The 22,836-nt window shown below is 46.8% G+C and overlaps 1 protein-coding gene across 1 annotated transcript in view; it reads left to right on the top strand.

The window, feature by feature from the left end:
- Positions 1-22,836, top strand: part of rapgef5a (Rap guanine nucleotide exchange factor (GEF) 5a) — a 48,062-nt gene that overhangs the window by 16,827 nt on the left and 8,399 nt on the right. The window contains exons 6-13 of the mRNA XM_079288750.1: positions 806-887; positions 1,001-1,049; positions 1,199-1,272; positions 4,222-4,407; positions 16,417-16,562; positions 17,449-17,549; positions 21,087-21,177; positions 21,257-21,395. Coding sequence (XP_079144876.1) covers positions 806-887; positions 1,001-1,049; positions 1,199-1,272; positions 4,222-4,407; positions 16,417-16,562; positions 17,449-17,549; positions 21,087-21,177; positions 21,257-21,395 — 868 coding nt within the window. The remainder of the gene's footprint in view (positions 1-805; positions 888-1,000; positions 1,050-1,198; positions 1,273-4,221; positions 4,408-16,416; positions 16,563-17,448; positions 17,550-21,086; positions 21,178-21,256; positions 21,396-22,836) is intronic.

Below are 22,836 nucleotides of genomic sequence, written 5' to 3' on the forward strand. Positions count from 1 at the left end.
TACAAAGACATGTGAGCAGTGAAGAACTAGAAAGACATGGGAAAATAAAGCAGGCAGACACCACTCTGACGAATAGCTACACCAATAGATCTGTTCATTATGCTTTCAATTAATTACATCAAATGTTAGAAAATCGCATTTCCCGAAAACCAAAGTTACGTTTTTTTGTCAGACTAACGGTTCGAAACACAAAAATATCCAGTTTCATAACGATGTAAATTGGAGAAAAACAGCAAATCTTCACATTTTGATAAGTTGGAACCATGTAGACGTATTAAATGACGTAAACAGGTCATTTAAGTTTGAATATTTTACTAAATGTTTCAGGTCTATTTATGTTGCATTACGTTAAAGATGCTGAGGACAAGATTGAACAACAATTTATCGACATATATCTGCCTAATCTTCTTTTAATTAACTTTGCGACCAGATTTACGAGAAACCAGTAAGCAACCACTGGGAAGCCACTGTAAGATCTCTCTTGTTTTGATGTAAAGTGTTTTTCCACAGAGGGTGGAAATAGAAACGTGGCTTCTCTCCATTTAAATCAATTTGACGGCAGACTCAGGTAACGACATCCAGCTGATAAATAGATGTTTGTAGGCTGTAGTTCTGTTCTAGGTATACCAGGGGGCAGTGTAGAGGACCAAAGCCCTGCAGGAAACCTATTTCTCTGGAGAGTGTTTGATCAGAATAATGCACATGTCAGTGAAGCTGTATGTGTGTGTGTGTGTGTGTGTGTGTGTGTGTGTGTGTGTGTGTGTGTGTGTGTGTGTGTGTGTGTGTGTGTGTGTGTCTATCCAAGGTCAGAGGAGGACTCTGAAGGCAACAGGGACATCTGCAGTGAGATTCTCCAGATGAAAGCTCTTGAGAGGCTCACTTCTACGGTCAGTGTGTTCATGTGTGTCTGAAGATTGGTCGATAATTGGTTTAATTGATCATTTATAGTTTTTACATTTCTGCATATTGTCATTTGACACATTTTTTTTCTCCCCAACAGGTACAAAGTGAGTTGGCTGCTGCTCTCGCCCGAAAGACTCGCAAAGCTTGTAAGTATACATTTAGGCTGAGTGTGTGTGCTTTCATCAGAAGTTGCTGTTTGTGTGTTTTTCATCAGGAGAACATGGAGTGACAATGTAGCATAATAAGTGTGAAGATCTGTCATAAATAACTTGATTCTGCTTGTGGTTGGTTGCAGTGTCAGAGCAGGACTCTGAGACGACGGAGATGAGCCAACAGGAACCTCGGACACCCAACGAGGAGAGCAGCCCGGTAATACACGCACACGCACACACACACACACACACACATAGAAACACACTCCAACTTACCACATACTAAATAACGTCTTCATAATTTAATTACATTTTGCCCACAACCCTGATCCTTCAGTTCATTTTCAATCCAATCCCATATTTAGATTTTCCTGGGTAATCTGGACAGTGCATAATCTCTTTAGGCCTACAATAGAGTTCGTGAAGCTAATCCAATTTAGCACAGAGATATTAAATAAAGCTTATAGTTTGGTACAATAACAGTGGAGATAGTAATGTTTGGGATTGTTAAAGGGATAGTTCGGGTCTTTTGAGGTGGGGTTTTATGAGGTACTTATCCATATTACTACAGCAGACGCCGGCAGTCGGCACCCCTCCAGTTTGGAGAAGCAGAACGAGTACCGGCACAGCAGCAGAGCAATGAACTGTTGTGGGAAGAGACGTCAGCAAAATGTATTTTAGCCACCTAAAACAAAGGCCAACCTAAAAATAATCCATACCAGGTTAGTGTTATAGTGTGCACTCTATTTAGAAGAGCCGGTTTATCTTTCCTTGAAACAGCTATACAGTCTATGTTTCCCACGGGGAACTGAAACTTTCATCTATGCTTTCACCAAAGCCACCAGACTCCACTGGATAAAAAAACCCATAACTTTACAAATTACTTTTTTTTTTCAAGTGTGTCTGGTGGCTTTGGCGAGAGCATTAATGAACGGCTTCAGTTCCACATCGTAAACGGCATTCTCATGGCAGAGTGAAGTAAAATATTCAAATTATAGCAACCATTTAAATTGAAATTGATTGTTTTAGGTGGGCCTTTCTTTCAGGTGGCTGAAACACGTTTTTCTTCTGTTCCCAGTGGACAGCTGCACATTGCTTTGCTCATGTAACTCCTGTCTGCTTCTCCAAGTTGAGGGCGTGCCGACCGTCATCTATAATGCACTGACTATGGATAAGTCCCTCCTACAACCGCACTTCAAGCCTGAACTATCCCTTTAATGCAGAAAGATTTGGACAACCTCTCCTCAGACGCAGCATAACACAGTGTGCTTGCTTGTTGCAGTACTGTGCGTTTGGAAGAGGTTGTTTTAATGGGGCACAGTGAAGCCTTTTGACAGCCAACGTAGTAACCAGATTGCTGTAGACAAAGGACTGGAAAAGGATCAGACTCAATGTGACCGACACATCTCATCTCCAACACAGATTGGCTTGGGACATCCTTAAAAACGGATCATAATTGGCTTGTTCTGATTACCGTGCTCTCTGGTAAAGGTCACTGAGTGTGTGTGCCTCCATGAGGTGGCTGAATGTAGAAAATGGGGTCAGAACGGAGTGCAGAGGAAGGCCTGTTTGCTCTCTGGTCCCATCTCTTTACAGCGGAAACCTCTTTTTCTCCATCAATAATTCATTCTCTGATCACACCAGAGAGGAGGAGAACAGGAAAAAGAGAGTCTGTTAAAACACAATTACATATACAGAACAACTTCGGAGCGCAGCTGAAGAGTGATTTTCTGCGATCAAATTATAGTTTTTTTTTAACGATTATAGCGCCTGAATTGTTGCAACTTTCTTTCTTTAGGCGAGAAAAAAATAAGCGTAAATATTTTCTTGGATTTGCTGGATTATATCTTGGTTGCTCTGGGAATAGTCACAGTGCTGCTGTTCAGCCATATTTATGACACAGTTAAGAGTCATTTTGCTGACATTTCTGTCATGTTTTACGAGTATATTGAAATGCGTTTGCAGCTTATATAGATGTGGGAACAGTTGCTTTGTGGCTGTGCATGAGCACGACAGCAATGATCATTCCTTTTAAATGTCAATACAGCCGATATCACAGCACAGCTGCTGTCATGAACCTGTATTTTTATAGACGGAGACAGACGCACAATAAAAACACTTGGACACAGACAGGTTTATCTTGGACAGGAAGTTGAACACCGGTTAACAGGAAGCAGCAAGGGACAGGGGGCTGTGGCTCTGATATAGTGTGTGTGTGTGTGTGTGTGTGCGGCTATTCTAGCAGATAAGAGTTTTCCTCGTCAACAAAATGCGTGGGAGTATGCTTTCATGTTGAGTGTGTGTGTGTGTGTTACCCTCTGTTAGAGCATGGCACCGTGGGATAGTTGAGCTCACAGGAAGGGTTAACTCTGAGCCAAATGAAATACAACTCATTCTCCCTTCTCCAAGGAAAATAAACCGATCAGGCTGGCCGCCACTGGTGATAACCATCCTACTAGCAGCACCTTAGGGAGCACACGCACACAGACATGTTTTCTGTCACTTCGAGGACAAAGCCATTCGTTTATCCGTTGTCCTGCAGCTCTTTTGATGGAATCTGTTCTCTTTCTATTTCATTTTTTCTGTCTTTCTTTCTCTTCGTGTCTTCAGGTTTTAGTGTCTGCTGCTCTGTGTTTCTCTCTAAACATCACCGTTAGATAATCACATTTACACACGTCCTATCGACATCGGTCGGATGGTTAAAACGAGTCCCAACTACAGAGGGGAGGAGACAGATAGGCACCACACACACACACCCCCAGCACACACTCTTCCCATACACACACACACTCCCGCCCACTTATGCTACTAATCACACGCACTCTCTCTTTCTCTGCCAGATCCTCTGACACGGAGCAGTCAGACTGAGACAACGAGAGAAGTGCAACAGACTGTAATAGATAAAAGGAACAAGAGATCAGGAAGAATTAGAGAGAGAACAAGACAGACAGGATTACCATTTCATCTCATTCTCCTCACATGGGCGTAAAGGGGCAAAGGAAAAACTTGTTGCAAGTTTTTGGATTATGCCCAAACTGCTTTTGGTCTCCCTTGGAACAAAAACACTAAACTTTCTTGACCTCCATCCCACAAACACTTTGTGAGCGTCTCCACCATGTCTTGGGACTGCGGGTTGAGATATGTGTTCATGCCACCTGTGTTGCAGCTGAGCGGGGTGTGTGCGCTGCGGGATGGCGGCGGCAGCGGCGGCGGCGGCGGAGGAATGGAGACCGTGTGCGGCCGCGAGGAGCTGACCAGCCGGCTGGGGCTGGAGGCCGTTCAGCGGCTGGCCAAGGACGGCTGTCGGCTGCTGCAGAACCACAACTACCGGCTGCCTGACAGGAACCAGGCGGTGAGTTGGGAGTCATTAATATCAGACAGTTTTCCTCCAAAGGACTGATGTTGTTCTGCGAAGTCGTTGGTCAAGATGTGGCTATATGGGTAGCGTGAGCAGAGAGCAATGCGCGTCATCATGTGGTATATGCCGTCATTACTGTCGTCACTTTTTAAGCACACAGACACCCTTCAGGTCTGAGTCACTCACGTGTTCAGGGTCAGGGATCATGTGAGTAAATCTTGGATCAGTACCATCCTGATTTGTGTTGCTCTAAAGGACAAGTACACACATGTATATCATGTCTGCTTCCTTCTGTACTGTACTGCACCGACATGCACTCACACACACGCAAACTGAAGATATCGTTGCATTCATATCACTTTAGATTAAATAACCACCGGCTCTCTAGCTCGTCTGATGTGGGTGTTAATAATGGCTTCGTGCAATGTGATCCCATACCCTTTCTACAGTCTGTAAAGTGCGTCTGTGTTCACGTGTGTGTGTGTGTGTGTGCGTGTGTGTGTGTTCATGCACTGCTGCCGCTGTGGCAGGCTGAGTCAGTGGGTGTACTTAATGAGTGGGGTGTGTGACAGCCCCCGGGGTGGCAAGGGGTTTTCACGACAACACGGACCAATAAACACAACCAGTCGGTAGATAAATGGTGCAAGTGAGGTTTTTACTGAATATAGAGAGTGGATAGAGGTAGGATAGACACTCAACAATACACTGTCCGCTTTCCAGAGGGATGGTCGGTGTTCACTTCCACGGTTCGGTGCACAACGGGTATTCCTCATACGGTCCAGGGCGCGGGCAGGAGCAGGGTAGTCGTACAGGCAGGGGTCGGGAGCCGGGCGGGTAGTCAGACGTTCCAGGGTGATCAAGGGGTAAGGCAGTTGTCTCCAATGGGTTTGCTTTTTCTCCGTCTCCTTCCACTCCTACTCTCTCCTAGTTTCCTGTGTCCGGGGCCCTTTTATAGTCCCCTCCTCCTCCTCTGATAGGGTGTGGTCGCTCCCTCGTCTCTCCTCCTCAGGTGTTGCTTGTTGGGCTGATGGTGGTTTGGCGCTCTTTTCCACTCCCTGACATGGGGGCTCCGCCTCCATGTCAGGCAATATCGTCCCTCTACCACTTCTCCTCTGAGGTTGCCCCTCCGGCTGCCACATACCCCCCCCCTTAAATCCGACCTGGGGGGAGGACTGCTCCAGGAACCTAGGGCGTCCCGTCTTGACAGGGCGTCCGCGTTTCCATGAGCGGCCCCGGATCTGTGGACAACAGAGAAAGCATACGGTTGAAGGGATAAAAACCAGCGGGTGACCCGGGCGTTATTGTCTTTTGAACGGGACATCCATACCAGGGGGGCGTGGTCCGTGACCAGGGTAAAGTGTCGTCCCAGCAGATAATATCTCAACTCCCCCAGAGCCCATTTGATGGCCAAACATTCCTTCTCGACCGTGGCGTATCTCGTTTCTCTCGGTAATAATTTTCTGCTTACGTATGTGATCGGGTGCTCCTCTCCATCCCTCAGCTGGGACAGGACGGCACCCACCCCGGTCTCGGAGGCATCCGTCTGTACCACCAACGGTTGCGTAAAGTCCGGGGTCACCAGCACTGGTTCAGAACAGAGTACTTCCTTCAGCTTCTCGAAGGCGTCCTCGGTCTCTGCCGTCCATACGATCCGATCTGGCAGCCGGTTTTTTGTTAGGTCCGTCAGGGGTGCTGCAAGAGCAGAGAACTGGGGAACAAACCGTCGATAGTAGCTAGCTAGCCCAATGAATGCTCGTACCTGTTTCTTTGTGCGGGGGCGGGGCCATTCCCGGATCGCCTCGACTTTCCCTACCTGGGGCTTGACGCAGCCGCGGCCGATGGTGTACCCCAGGTAGTCAGCTTCCCGGAGGCCGAGGCGACATTTCTTGGGGTTGGCTGTCAGCCCCGCCCCTCGCAGAGCTTTCAGGACGGCTTCCAGTCTTTGGAGGTGAGCCCCCCATTCCTCCCCGTGCACGACGATGTCGTCCAGATAGGCTGCCGCGTATTCTCGATGGGGACGTAGTACCTGGTCCATCAGTCTCTGGTACGTGGGGGGGGCTCCGTGGAGACCGAACGGCAGCCTCTTATAGTGGTACAGTCCCATGGGAGTAGTGAAGGCCGTTTTTTCCCTGTCTTCGGGGGCTACTGCCACTTGCCAGTAGCCTTTAGTCAAGTCGAGGGTGGTTATGTATCTGGCCCTCCCGATGCGCTCTATCATCTCGTCCACCCGGGGCATCGGGTAGGCATCGAATTTTGAGATGGCGTTGAGCTGCCTAAAGTCATTGCAGAACCTGACTGAGCCATCGGGTTTCGGAACCAACACTATAGGGCTGCACCACTCGCTCGTCGAGGGTTCGATGATGTCGGCCTCCAGCATACTCTGTACCTCCCTCTCTATCGCCCCCCGGCGGGCTTCGGGGATGCGGTACGGCCTTAGCTTCACCTTCTTCCCGGGCTCGGTGATTATCCGGTGTTGCACCAGTGTGGTGTATCCGGGGTCCGGGGAGAACACGTCCCGGAACCGATCCACCATTTCCCGGACGTCCTGCTTCTGCCGGGGGGTCAACTCTTCTCCCACGGGTACCTCGACTGGCTCCGTTTTTCCTGGGAGGGTAGAGAGAGAGAAACAGAGCATGGCATCCCTACGCACCCATTTCTTGAGCAGGTTCACATGATAAACCTTCGTCGGGTGCCTCCGACCTGGTTGCCGGACTCGGTAGTTTACCGGCCCCAATTTCTCCATCACTTCATACGGCCCCCTCCATCGGGCTAGAAACTTACATTCCGCCGTGGGTACCAGGACCAACACCCGATCCCCTGGGTTAAACACTCGGGGTTGGGTTCCCCGGTTGTACACGCGGGCTTGGGCCGCCTGTGCCTCGGCCATGTGTTCTCGGACGATGGGCCAGAGGGATGCCATCCTCACCCTCATCTCCTCGACGTGGTCCACCATGGTGCGGTAGGGGGAGGGTTGGTGTTCCCAGGCTTCTTTGGCCAGGTCGAGTAGCCCCCGGGGTCGTCGACCGTACAGGAGCTCGAAGGGCGAGAATCCGGTAGATGCCTGGGGCACCTCTCTGATGGAGAACATCAGGAAGGGTAGCAGTTGGTCCCAATTCTTCCCGTCCTGGTCCATGGTTTTTTTCAACATTTTTTTCAGTGTCTGGTTGAATCGTTCTACTAGTCCGTCCGTTTGGGGGTGATACACCGACGTCCTCAGTTGGGTCACCTTCAGCATGCCACACAGATCCTTCATGATCCTAGACATGAACGGGGTTCCTTGGTCGGTGAGAATCTCCTCCGGTATTCCGACCCTGGAAAACAACATCACCAGCTCCCTTGCAATGCCCTTGGTGGCCATAGAGCGTAGGGGAATGGCTTCGGGATACCGGGTGGCGTAATCCACTATCACCAGGATGTACCTGTGTCCCCGGTTGGTCTTGGGTAGTGGCCCCACTAGGTCCATCCCGATCCTGCTGAAGGGGACGGTGATGATCGGCAGGGGCACCAGCGGGTTTCTGTGATGGGGTTGTGGGGCCACTTGTTGACATTCGGGGCAGCTCCGGCAGTAATCCTCCACGGCCTTTTTTATTCCGGGCCAGTGGAACCTGGCCCTCACCCTTTCCAGGGTTTTCTCCACTCCTAGATGGGCACCTAGGATATGGGAGTGGGCTAACTGGAGGACAGAGGGTATGAAAGGACGTGGTACCAGTAACAACCTGAGGGGGGCCCCGTCCCTTATTACTACCTGGTAGAGGAGCCCGTTATAAATGGAGAAATGTGTGGGAGGGAGGTCTCTTACCCCGTCCAGTGGTCGTCCGTCTACGGCGGCCACCTGCCGAAGGGCGTGGGCTAGGTTGGGGTCCTCCAACTGGGCCGTCCCAAACCTCCCTGTGAGGGGCCCGGGTAAGATGGGCTCCTCCGGGTCCTGGGGAAACAGCCCGGCCAGCTCCTCTTCTTCGAGGGAGGGGGTATCTGCCTCCTCGGGGATGGGCGGCGCCTCTCCTTCGGGCTCACTGGGGCTGGAGGGTCCGTCGTTCTCGACGGCTGTGGCATATACGTCCTCGGGGTTGGGTTGGGTGGCCTCCACCAACGCCCGGGCCACGGCACTGGCGACTCCTTCCGATAGGGGATCGGTGGAGATCTCCTCCCCCAGCCCACAGATGGCTTTCTTCTTGTACTTTCGGTGAGGGGTCGTACCTGGTTTCACCACCAGGCTGCGCCACAGCTCCTGGAACACGGGCAGGTCTCGGCCGACCAGCACCTCTACGGGGAGTCCTTCCACTACTCCTGCAGTGCCGACGTATCTACCCCTCGTCGTGTATATCTCGAGGGCGGTGGTGGGGTATTCGCGGGTCTCCCCATGGATGCACGTGACCGCTCGGGTGCCGGTTAGGAGCGGGTACTGAGCAAACGTAGGTCTCACCAAGGTAATAGCGCTCCCGGAGTCCACCATCGCGGAGGCGTCGCGGCCGTTTACTTTGACCGGGGTGAGGGGCATGTGGTCCTCGTGAGTGGCCCAGCATCCGGTAATCAGTCCGCATGGGCGACTCCCCTCACTGGCCGTGGGCATGGGTGCGTCCTGGCGGTGAGGACATTCCCAGGCGATGTGCCCGATCTCGCCGCAGTGGTAGCACCTCCTCTCTTCCGGTCCAAACGCCGGCCGACGTCGGGGAAAGCCTGGGGGAAAGGAGGGAGACACATAGGTAGTTTCCTCCGTTCTCATCTTTTCTTTGCGGGTGGACCCCTCCACTTTCGGGTTTCTTCCCCCACGCACTAACGCTTGTGCTGCGTGGTAACCCTCCATGATCTCTACCAGTTCCTCGAGGTTGCGGGGGTTTCTCTGGCCGGCCAATTTTTTTGCCTCATACGGGAGGGATCTAAGGAATTTGTCCATGACGACACGATCGGTGGGCGACACCTCGGTTGGCTCTGCGTGCAGCCAGGCCGTCGTAATCCTCTTGATCTCATGCATCTGGGCTCGCGGAGAAAGGGAGGTGTCATATGTCCATTCATGAAATCGTTGTGCCTTTATTAACAGCGTGACCCCGCATCGCTGTAACGCTTCCGCTTTCAACACCCGGAAGTCAACTTTTCCAGCGCGCTCTAAGTCCTGATACGTTACTTGCGTTTCGTTGATCAAAAAGGGGGCTATCAACTCAGCCCAGTGCTCTTCTGGCCATTTTTCCCGGAGTGCCGTTGTCTGGAATATCTGAAAAAACACTTCAACATCGTCAGCTGCCGTCTGCTTGAGAAGGAAGCGCGCTGGGTTGGCTTTCTCCACGGTACGTTGCTCCTGTTGTGTCTGTAACATGCCCTTGATTTCGCTTTGCATCGCCTCCGCGCGTTCGGTTTGTACCTCCATATACTTCTCCATGTGTACTTGCTGTTGGTATTGTTGTTGCTGCTGTGCTTGGAGGATTTGCATTTGTACTTGCATGGCTTGTTCGTGGCGTTTTTGGGTTTCCTGGTTGCTAGCGATTAGCCCCGCTAGCAGCTCTTGAAATGGCACCGGGGTGGCCATGCTTACTGGGTCGGTCGGTCTATCGGTCAGTGTTGCCAGAACCGGACTGTGCCCACGTTCTCCACCAAATTGTGACAGCCCCCGGGGTGGCAAGGGGTTTTCACGACAACACGGACCAATAAACACAACCAGTCGGTAGATAAATGGTGCAAGTGAGGTTTTTACTGAATATAGAGAGTGGATAGAGGTAGGATAGACACTCAACAATACACTGTCCGCTTTCCAGAGGGATGGTCGGTGTTCACTTCCACGGTTCGGTGCACAACGGGTATTCCTCATACGGTCCAGGGCGCGGGCAGGAGCAGGGTAGTCGTACAGGCAGGGGTCGGGAGCCGGGCGGGTAGTCAGACGTTCCAGGGTGATCAAGGGGTAAGGCAGTTGTCTCCAATGGGTTTGCTTTTTCTCCGTCTCCTTCCACTCCTACTCTCTCCTAGTTTCCTGTGTCCGGGGCCCTTTTATAGTCCCCTCCTCCTCCTCTGATAGGGTGTGGTCGCTCCCTCGTCTCTCCTCCTCAGGTGTTGCTTGTTGGGCTGATGGTGGTTTGGCGCTCTTTTCCACTCCCTGACATGGGGGCTCCGCCTCCATGTCAGGCAATATCGTCCCTCTACCACTTCTCCTCTGAGGTTGCCCCTCCGGCTGCCACAGGTGTTAGAGAAGCGTTGTACTGTATAATCCTGCTCTACAGTGCACCTGAGGGCAGGAAATGAAGCGAATGCAGTCAGATTTCCCCCTACATCCCGATGAAATCTACCACATATATATATATATATATATATATATATATATATATATATATATATATATATATATAGTATCTCATCAGCGTGGCGAGTTCGACTGAAACCCAGCCGTGGGGATTTACCAGAGTGCATATGATTCCACTTTTGTTGCTTGTACAATTAAAAAGTAGAAACATTTAAAATGTTATCAGCATTGCTTCTGTTTGAAACTACAGATAAATATTGATCGTGTTGTTAAAGCAGTAATGGGTTCAACTAGACTTCTCATCAAACACCACACACTGAGCCTTTTCATTTGTAAAACAATTTGCCTACTTTAAGAATATATGTAGTGTCATTTCAAGGCCTCTCAAAATGATGGAAGTTACACAAGGATAGAAGTTATGGGGATAAGACTTTTCCTTTGTCAGAATATTAATATTATAATATTATAATATTATATTATAATATTATAGTATTTCAAAGAATACTGGAACAAGCTGATTCAAATGATTCAAAGGTGACATTGTTGTGGAGTGAGGAGTTTTCTTCAACTTCATTTAAAGAGAGATTCTCAGGTCAGATTAAATCGATGCTTCTTATATATTGTTCTTATAGAAACAGCATCAGCATAGCTTGCAGAAGTCGTCAGGTTGTCATCAAATTATCATTTCTGTTTCCAAAAATTATCTTAAAAAGAAAATGTCTCTGCGATAAGATGATTACATGTGCACCTCCGCACACCAATACTAATTTGGCATTATATAATCAGAAGTAGGGGAAGGCAAATGAAAGGTATAGTATTACAGTATATTTGCAAATATTTACAACATTAGAAAGTATGGAATAACATCAGCAGGTGCTGAGTGGTCATGACTGTGATGGCTCTACTGTGCGTCACTGCTTTGTAAACAAGGAAATCCTTACATGACCTATAATAGATACAGAAGATGCACTTCAAAAAAATATCTTATCCATCTATCGTTTTTTAAATTTTTTATTCGTATCGCAAAAGTGAATTGTACACATGTACACCATGAATCAAATGGTTCTAGCAGGCGGATGGGCTCAAGAAGAGGCTCTTCTCTGAACCATAGTAATATCTACGGGGTGCATAGGAATGATGTTGTTCAGCAGAGGATGTGTGGTTATCATTTTAACATGCTCATTGTCCAGCTCGGGCAGCAACATGTGGCAGAAACCAAAACCAATCAACGAGCTCGATTCACCACAAAGACTAATCTCCTTTTACTGGGTTGTCATGGTTTCTTTCTTTTTTTTTCCATGACAGACATGCTCTGACAAACTGGTGTGGGCTGTTTCCATAGAGATATAAGTCCTGTGTCGGTACAGTGCACCGGGTGCATCTCTGCCTTCTAGTCACTTCGGACTTTTGCATTTGTACTCATTTGATTCAGCCATCAGAGTTTACAGGAGGTCAACCCGCGCATGGGATTACACAAAGTCACAGCATGCATCACACACACACACACACACACACACACACACACACGCACACACACACACACACACACACACACACACACACACACACACACACACACACACACACACGCACACACACACAGGGAGGCTTGTCTGGTTGCTTGTGTTACTTTCTAATCGTTGTGGAGATTACTGCTGCTGACCGAAAAGCATTGTGTTTTCATATTCTTATCAATTATTTTCAGGAATCAGACCCCGAGCTATCACAACACAGATACGCCACGGTCACTATCAACACACACACACACAGGAACACAAAGGGAACAGAGAGTGCTTCCTTTAGGCTTTCCGTGAGGCCCACTTTTCCTCTGTACAATAGTGTGTGTGTGTGTGTGTGTGTGTGTGTGTGTGTGTGTGTGTGTGTGTGTGTGTGTGTGTGTGTGTGTGTGTGTGTGTGTGTGTGTGTGTGTGTGTGTGTGTGTGTGTGTGTGAGTGAGTGAGATGTGTATGCAGTTCATGACCCGTAAGGGGCACAGCAAGTGCATGTCCTGTCCTCATGGTCTCTATTTCCTCTCCCCAAATCTCAAACCTCTAGAGCATAAAGTCGGACCATTCAGAGAGAGAGAGAGAGAGATGGAGAGAGAAAGAGAGATAGTGAGGAGGGAAGGGTGTAGACGAGGTGGAAGTAGAGATGGTTGAATTAAAGGAAGGGATGGGAAGAACTGGAAGGAAAGGGACAGACACACCTGTTAGCTGAGAACAAGTGACGTTCTCAAGAACTGACAGTTATGGAGGTTTGTACATTAGCAGCACGACAGTTTTGTCGTACAGCAGTTTGGAAGTGGGTTTGGACATCCTGAAGTTCTGTCTCTAGAGGTTAAGTCCACTCAACATGTGCCCCATAGTTTTAAACCATTATAGGCTGTACCACATAATGGACAGTTTCATTTACTTGTTTTGTCTTTAAGCCAAAGCCTGAGCCTGATTGTTGGCTGAGGCTAAAGAAACAAATCAATCAGTTCTTAAAGATAATTAATTGACTTCCCAGCTGATGGATATCGGCCCTTTTGGCTGAAACCCATTGGATTCAAACAACATCTCTCTCACACTGCTTTTGTATTTCTCACTTTTCCCAACACTCCGCCGTGTCTCTCACTTTCTGTCTCGGTCTCTTGCCTTTCATCGTGCTTTCTTTTCTTCTTCTCTCTCTTTCTGTGTTGCATAACTTGCTGACCCCTCCTCTCAAGTGCCTTCTTTGTATATTTTTACTTTTCATGGCTTGCATTCTTTCTCAGGCTAAGTTAATGTTGACCCTGTGAGCTGCTGTTTGCCCTCAACCCTACAGATTATTTGTGTGTGTGTGTGTGTGTGTATGTGATAATGCACATACAGTTTGCAGAGTGAGAATGTGTGTGTTTTACGTTAGTTTTGGTGCATTCTCTGGACGGCCTTTGATCTCCAGTGTGTGTATGTGTGTGTGTATGTGTGTTGCCTTCCTCCGTTCTTGGCTCAAAGTTGTTTTTCTTGGCCTCGGAGTAAAAGGTGTTGAGTGTCAACAATTAGCTACTGAATGATTTTCTGCACTGTATCGTATTTTAGGGGATAGTTGATGGTGTAGAGAGGCAGGAAAGGTCAGATGACATAAAGGAGAAGACTCGTGATAAAGGATCCGGGCTCATATTAAACCCTGGCTGGTGTGGTCTAATGGCATGTCCCCTTTAGACCACTCTTATAATCTTGATGTCACATCTGGGCCACTAGGGGCGCGGTCTGGGTGCCAGCCCAAATTGTAATATAATTGCTTGCCGTGTCAGATCTCTTCACATGAGCTGCCACTGCCTCATTTATCAGCTGTATGCATCTCTGTTTTTCTAATTCTTGAGGACATTTAATTTCAGCATGTTGCAGTACACATTGTCCTCGGGTGGGTTCATTGTGAAGCCCTGCTAGTCTTTTGTATTCTGTACATTATGACGTGTATAATGCAGTGAAAATCAGAAAAGTGGTTTGTCTTAAGTTAATGAAAGACATTTTAAAATGAAGCTTGTTGAGAAAATATTCCTTTTAAGGTGTAATAGGTTACACCTTCTACTGTTTGCAATTAGTAGGGATAGAATAGCTTTAATTAGCGACTAGTTTATATGCAGCTTAATTAAACACTAGCTTATTTGCAGTTCTAATAACCAGTAGCTTATAGCAGCTTAAATAGTCTTAGCTTTAATAGTGACTCAGGCAGTACTCATATGAGACAGTAGGGCGAGAGAGCAGCAGTGGAAGATTACTGGCAGATCACTGGCTTAACTGCGTCACAAGAGCAGGGCCGGCAGCTTAGAGTAGGCCCAGCAGCCTCGGGCTGTATTAAACCAGTCACCCCCCCGCAGTCGACAACATTTCACACACACTGACGGACGAAGATGCCGTCAGTGTGTAATACTCCAAGCGTAATACACGTACAAACGTGCTACGTTTGCATCTTTGACTTTGGCCAATGTGTATCAGGGGGCGGACCCCATATATTAAGGGTCACGCTGATGTGTTCAAGCGTGTCTTATGGTGGACCTCTGCGAGGAAAATCATTAGAGCCCATGCATGTTTAATTGTGTTGGCTGAATAACTTTGTTGATAATGAATCTATTGCTTTGATATAATAAATCTGGATATTGATATAACTAAACGTCTCTGAGAGCTTTCGTCGTATTCTTAAATCTGCCCTGGGTGTGGAAGATAGCTTTATTTTTCACAACAAGCTCCTGTTTTCTTACCAAAGTTTAAGATGCTCTTAACAAGACGTTGTGCTGCGTTCAACACCTCCAGTTGTTTTTTTCCCTGAGGGAGAGGATTCAGGGATCTTAGTGCATTAAACATCTGTATTATAGCACACACACACACACACACACAGAGAGAGCACTTTGGGCACATTGTTTTGTCTGACCCAAGTAAGACCTCACCTGCTGTCTCTCAAGATCAGACAACTCCTTTCATCAGACGATCACAGATATACAGATCGTGCATGTGTGTGTTTGCGTGTCGCTTGTTTGTGTCGGCACAAGCTATATAATGTAATTGTGGAATTGAAATGTTGATGCATGACGAGTCTTACGTTATGTATCTGTAGTGTGTTTATTAAAGGCAGACCCAGTGCGACAGACAGACAGCCCTGCATAGAAAGCTCTCTGTGTCAGCTGTGATTGCTGCTCGATCCTCTCTGGCTGCGACAGAGACTGCAGCGAGCAGCTGGAGGAGAGACATCGCTTCTTTATCTCTCCTCCTGCTCCTCATGTCCTCCTCCTTTGATCTCCTTCTCTCCTCTCCTCGGGCGGTTTCTCATTGTGCTCCTTTGTCCATCTGGAGCTCTGTTCTACTGTGTGTGTGTGTGTGTGTGTGTGTGTGTGTGTGTGTGTGTGTGTGTGTGTGTGTGTGTGCGCAGTCACAGATCAAGTTGCTGTTCACTTTTGGAGCAGGACATAATTTTGAGTGTCAGCCTCCATTGCTCGGTGGCCCCATTGTTATTTGTTGCACAATAGCATTGCTTCTGAAGGCAGGAAATGCAATACTCGCCTGTGATGTTGGCAACAGAATCGGTGCCTACATGTGTGGACTGGTGAGCGATTGGGTGTGTGATGCATGTGTGTGCGTGTAGGAGAAACTTTTCAATCTTAAGTGAAAGGCTCTGGACACCAGAGCCTGTTGGATATTTGAGGCCCAGACGATATCAAAAATGTTCGATACAATGTATTTACTGATTTCTTTTCTTTTTTCACAAACGCATAAACCAACATTTATTTTTCCTATTATGATCTCTTAAACTTCAAGAATAATATTAATAATAATAGAATTGTGACCAAGATAGTATGCCATGTATTGAACAGCAAAGGTACTTTTAGGTGCTTGCCCCAGTGGGGCACGCTCACATGCACGAACATGCGCTAACATGCGCTAACATGCACTAAAAGCAAGCGTGGCCGGCCCGGCTATGTCAACTATGCGTGAAACGCTTGTGTAACAGCACACGCAGAGGGAGAGCGACTTCATTCTCTGCTCAGATAGACTCCACTGTGTCTTTACATGGACAACAGTTCTTTGCTGCTATATTCATTTTCAGAATCCTCTATATTGTACCTTCAAACTTGTCAACGCTGTTTGGGGTACAACAAATTAAAGTTTCTAACATCTACTGTTGGAAAAAACATCCAATGTCTTCACTCCCTTTTAAATCACCTTCCAACAGTTTTGTCCTTGTCTCTCTCTCTCTCTCTCTCTCTCTCTCTCTCTCTCTCTCTCTCTCTCTCTCTCTCTCTCTCTCTCGTTCTCCCTCAGGAGGCGGTGGGGAGGGTTTGTCTGAAGGAGAGAGGACGGGATGTGTTGGTGTTGCGGAGAGTGACATCATCAGTGACGTCGCCGTCAGACCGTCCCTCACCCACGTCGTCGGGGGGCGGATCCAGAGAGGAGGACTGCGACAAGAGGTCAGTACCTCCTCCGACATAATAAGAGCCCTCCAAACCAACAGTAGCAACAAAAACATAATCATAGTACTCCTCCCTCTTGTTTTCAGTTTTCAGACTTTGTGATGTCAAGTTGCAACTACACACTCTCGCGCGTACATGCAAAATATCAGCAGTGCTGTCAACACTGTGTATGTCGACAGATAATGTATGCTTCAGCTACTGGCACAGAGCACGAGGAAGAGAATGGCTTTTTTGTTTTCAGCTGAACGGGAAACAAAGATGACACCCAGACTGGTTTACTTCCTTCCACAAATCAGTGTGTGCATTTAGGACCATTTGTGTGTGTTTGTGCGAAGTATTTTCCTCAAAGTACGTTTCTTTGTACAGTGTCTGTGTTTGTGTGTTTTTTGGGGCCAGCCTGTGCCAAGACCTAAGGCACAATGCAGGGAGTGTCAGTGACAGGCAGGTTAAGTGGGTGTATGGGTATGTCTGCGTGTATACAGTGTTCAGCATCTTCAGTAGCAATCAGTCCCCTCCGAAGGCTACAAGCTGAGGGAGGGTTTTAATCTCCGGAGCTCTTAGCTGACTGGAAGGCAGTTTACCCCACAGGAGAGCACCCTCCTGGGTATGCAGGGTTTAGATGAGGGCGGATCATCTGGAAGTGTTTAGATATGAAGATGTCTACCGAGCTAGCTACGCTTGCAGAGGCAGAGGAGGACATCCATGATGAAGACGAGGAGGATGACGATGATGATGATGATGATATCTGTACATTTGACGTTCCCCATTTTCCCTACATCGATGATGACGATGCGGAGGAAGGGAGGGAGGGAGGATGGAGGAGTGGAAGTGGTCGTTCTTGGTGCTCTAGTGAGGAAGATTGTTGCAACTCTTCCTCCTACAGGTATGTGGTGGTGTCGGGGACACCGCTCAAGATCTTGGAGCATCTGCTGAGTGACCTGCGGTTGGACGACCAAAGAGGGACGCAAGAGAGCAGGGAGAGCGGTGAGTTTGTCAACACATGTGAACGCACGCGTACACATGTCTGAGAGGGCGACTGTACGGACAATGTGTGTGTATCTCCATAAAAAGATAGGAACACATAGAAAATATAATAGTAAAACAATAGTTCGTGGAAAGTTTGGTCATATAAATAAAGAAGCCGTGGTATTTGTCCCGGTTGTTGGTCTCAAGGTCTGTTTAAAACAAACGAACTCCCCGCCCTCTCATTCCATGGGATTTCATTTTCATTGCCACACAACAAGTTTCAACACAGCCCAGCCTGGACTTTTCTCCATCTCTTTCATTTTCCACACAGTGGGTTCAAACCTGGGAGGTATGCACTTCCCCTTGATCGTGCTGTCTGTGTGTGTGTGCGTGTGTGTGTGTGTATTCATTCAGCCAAGTCATTGCCTATACATCTGTAAATATGAGGAACATTCAAGAGGTTAAATGCTCGAATGAGTCTGTGAAACGATTCCCTCGAGGGGCTGTAGGCATTTCTGCTGCAAACAATTCCAGTGGGCTGTTACCTGTCATATGTCATTTTCACAATCAGTCCACCTTATAGCTACTGGGTGCTTTGACAGTGCAGCAGTTGTCTCGAAACGTTTTGTCATTTGTTTTTTAGCAGCGAGTTAGCACAAGGACTACATTAAAGTAGGACTGCAACTAATTATTTTCAGTTTTATAAACTCTGCCTGCAACTCTACGCCTCGCAGATTCTGTGAATACTTTAAAAAAACAGCTCAAAACCCACCTTTTTAGGCTGGCGTTTGAGTAAAAACCCATGTCCTAGACCTGCTCTTAAAATATGTTTTTTTTTTTTTTTTTTTATCAATTTTTTATTTTTCTCTGTGTATGTAATTTATTGACGCTAGGGTCACATTGTGTTTTTTATGCTTTTAAATGTCTGCTCTGTTAAGCACTTTGTGATGTTATGTCTGTGAAAAGTGCTCTATAAATACATTTCATTCATTCATTCATTCATAAATGTTTATTATTTTCACAAAACACATTCATGGCCATAGTGACAATTTCCCACAAATGTCTATTAGGATTAAATAATGAAGTGATGACATTTTTGGACAGACAAGGATGTACACTGCAACTTGACAGGCTGGTGGAGGCATACAACCGTACAACTGATTGTTAATCAGCTCATTGTTTTGGGATTGTTTGATTGTAATAGTGATGTGAGTTGGTTTAGGTTTTTGTCCTTTTCATGCTGTTAAAGTAAAATCATTCCTGCTCAGGTAAAAAGAAAAAAATACAACTGATTTCTTGCATTAGTCAATGAATCTTGACATCTTTGTCCCCTGGATCATCAAAATGAACCATCACCATGCAGCCCATGGCCAGTAAAGTAATACCTTCATCACACAGAGACATCTGGGTCCCAACCTGTATTTTATACAAACCTGCTCTCACCGTTTTAAGACAAGGCGTCTTTATGTATCAACTCCTCAGCACCACCAGTTCCCAGCAGTCCACAGGGAGCCATCTCACTGAATTGCAGGAAGCAAAGGAAGGAGGGAGGGAGAGAGAGCGGGAGAGAGGGAACTGAAATGGTCTTTGTGTTGGAGAACCGCCTGATATTTATTCACTGCACTTTTCATTTTTTTTCTAAGGATTTTTTTTCTAAGCAGGGATGTAGATCAAGAGTGTATGTGCATGTTTGGCTGTCTTTGTCTCTGTATCTGTGTGTCAATCGTTTGGTATATGTGCACTGAATAAGCATGAGGGTGTGCGCGCGCTAGTGTGTGTGTGTGTGTGTGTGTGTGTGTGTGTGTGTGTGTGTGTGTGTGTGTGTGTGTGTGTGTGTGTGTGTGTGTGTGTGTAGGCCCTCTGGGGTGGTACTGAGCATCAGTGTGCCGTTTTAGTGGGCTTAGCGCAGCATGTTGAACAGGCTCGAACATGCTTCCACACACAGAGAGAGAGAGAGAGAGTGATTACCCCAACCACTCCTCCCCATGCACGTAAAAAACACACACAACAAAAAACACAGCAGCAGATAACCACGATGAGCTCAGCACACACACATTTTCTCTCTTTTTCCTTTCTCTCTCACAAGAGATAAAGACCCCAAGGTCAGAACTGAATGAGTTATTCATCAGGGTGCTCTGTGTGTGTGTGTGTGTGTTTGACTTTGTGCGTGCCAGCGGGCATACGCAGAGGGCATATGTTGAAGATAAAAATGGATATTTATCATCACAGAGAGCTGAGAGTAGTAGCGAGAGAGAGAGAGACGGTCAACAAGGAGCTCTACAGAAAGTGAGTCAAAAGGCTTGACTCAGTCAAGCCTGCCTGAAAAATGTTCTTGAAAAAAGTTGATTTTTAAATTTTATTTCTAAAGAAAAGACAGTTGATCAAATATTAATGCCGCAGCCTTCGTTCAGTCTTCTATAATTGATTTCTTTGCTATCTGCCCGGCGGAGCCATATTTGGGTCACACATTTGCCCAGAGAAAAGAGTTTGACACCACACACACACACACACATGCACACACATCACAGCTACCTCACACCAACAATGGCTCATTACCCATCTGCCACGAGGGCTGTTTATATTCGGTTCTTACCCATTGAACACCTGCTGAGTTTCTCTCGCACACACACACACACACACACACACACACACACACACACACACTTGCCATCTTGCCCATTTGCTCGCTCTACACTGATGAATTTGTGTAGTTTTTGAAGTTGTTGTGAAATTGAGAAATAATTGCTTTGCTTCTTTCTAAAGTATTTTTCTGTTATATATTTTTGACAAAGTAGTCAACAATCAAAGCTAATATTTTTTAGGGAAAGCATCTTATAGGTCTAATAGTAATTTATTAAAACTTAAATATAAAAAAACTCTGATAATCTTCTTCTTCATGACTGTGTGGGTGTAGATGGAAAACATTGTTTGGCACAATAACTAAATAACATTTAACCTCAATTCCAAACTCATGCTGTGCAACTGAATTTTGGTGAAACCCACTGAACCTTATTTTGACTTCAGTGGAGATCCCAAAGTCTGCAAAGATGCTAAATATGTCAGACGTTTTACTTGATGGAGTGGTGTCGCCATAAAATACACATCATCTTTTTAGGTTGATATGGCGAATGTGTTTGCAAAGATTTGCATATTTCCACATCCAACAGACACAGAGCAGCATTGACATTCATTATGTGTGATGAAAGTAAGTCCAATTTTCTTTTAGCCCCGATCTTTGTTTCTACCAACTCCTGAGGGAAATATCTGGCTCTTTAGCTGCTAAATGCTCCGCTGTCCATCAGCAGCCCCGTTCAAATTAAACATAGCTATTTGATCCATTGTTGATCCATTATTTATTGTCACTGCTTCAAATGTGTAATGTGGCAGACACATAGAGGACACATTGATTAGTCTGCATTCATCCACGTAGACTGAAGGAATCAGAGGTGAAGAGAGGGACAAAGGGAGAAACTAAAACATACTTTTGTGTGTGTTTTCACATTTTGATTCTGCAAGGCCTTGGAAGTGACTGATGGTGTGTTTCCTTTGTTTCAGAAACACTGCTGGATGACTTCCTGTTGACCTACCTGGTGTTCATGTCCACCAATGACCTCTGTCAGGCTCTGCTAGGACAATATCCTTACTGGCAAACATACTCACACACACATGCTTTCAGACTGCTCCACACTGTTCTTCGTTGTGTCCTTGACCGCTCTCACCTATAGCAGCGCCCGCTGCAGGGGCCAGGAGGAGGGCAAAGACGCCCTCTTCAGGAAGCGTAAAGTACTGCAGCTGGTCTCCCACTGGAGCCGGCTCGACAAGGACTTCCTGAAGGAAGAGGAGCACGTCAGGAGCTTCATGAAGGTACGGCACTGCTCGCCTTCATCACCACATCCGTTTGCTTTCTTTTCACTATAATGAGTTTGATCCTGTGGTGGCCTTTCACACTCAACATAAAAAGCCTCATTCATCTTCATTCGTCTCTGTGTCTCCTGTTCTTCTATGGGGTTATCTTTCTGATGACAGGACATCAAGCATTCTGTGGAGAGAGACAGAGAGCTGAAGAGTGTGTGTGTGTTTTTGTCTGATCCTTTTGTTTTGCTGCATCTCCTGTGAAATGTGTTTCAGCTCTTTCTCCCACAGGAGAACAGACTTGATGTTTTTTTATTTCATCCTTCTGACAAAACAAACTAATAAGACAGTAACAGAATACAGGCACCTTCACAGTGTGTCATATGAGGAAAAAGGGCTATCATCATAATATATGGCTGTTGGTTTTTCTTTCAGAGTGTAATACAAGATAACCAGTAGAATGACTCACATATCTAACAACAAGTAACTAATTAGCAAAAAGTTAATTATTCTACCATTAATTGTATGTATGAAATACATAATCTATCTACACAGAACGTCATGGGCATGAAAACACACATGCACAGATTATTCGTCTAATTTTACTATCACCTTTCTCCCGACAGAGAGAGAGAGAGAGTGAGAGAGAGTAGTAGAGGGAAGACATGTAGCCGCACAGAAGGAGAAACTGAAAAGTGGGAACGTAGAAATACAAATGCATCTTGTATCAACTGTGTTCCTGCTGTATTCTCACATGTTTGGCTGAATTGGATTTTTGAATACCTGTGACAACCGTGACACTGAAAGAGAAACACACACACAACACCATCACACGTGTACTCACCCACAGCAAGCGCACACACTCACCAATCACTTGTCCCTCCGTAACCTGGCGGCTACGTCGCTCGGTGCTGGGTTGCCACGGAAACCAAAGTGCAAGGGTTGGCATGGTTATAATAATCTCATATGGAGTGTGTAACCCAGGTGGTAGTTGCCTAGTAACAGAGGAATGAGAGGGGAATTGGGATGGGAGGCTACGGTCGGTCAATGACGGCGATAAGCAGGTGTTTGGAGACGTGTGTGTGTGTGTGTGTGTGTGTGTGTGTGTGTGTGTGTGGATGCTCGCAAGTTTTCACTGTCACTGCCTCCTGGGCTTTCATGCTGCTTACTTATTCTCTGTCCTGCACACACAGACACACAGCGTGCCTAGTCACCCATTAAGTACAAGGTAGAGCTTTTGTCTGATGACACTAACCTACGCAGCAGCATTTACTCTTGATGGCATTCAGTAAATGAGCTGCACAGACTCGGGTGTTGACGCCATGCCATTATCTTTGCCTCCTTGTCCTTGATTCAGTAACAGCCGTGTTAGTGTGGGCACTCTATGAAATTCATTAGGACTGGTAGGGTTAGAAGGTTGCTCCACCTAAATTACAAACACATTTTCCTTATT

The sequence above is a fragment of the Melanostigma gelatinosum genome (assembly GCF_949748355.1).
Source record: "Melanostigma gelatinosum genome assembly, chromosome: 17".
Lineage (NCBI taxonomy): Eukaryota > Metazoa > Chordata > Actinopteri > Perciformes > Zoarcidae > Melanostigma > Melanostigma gelatinosum.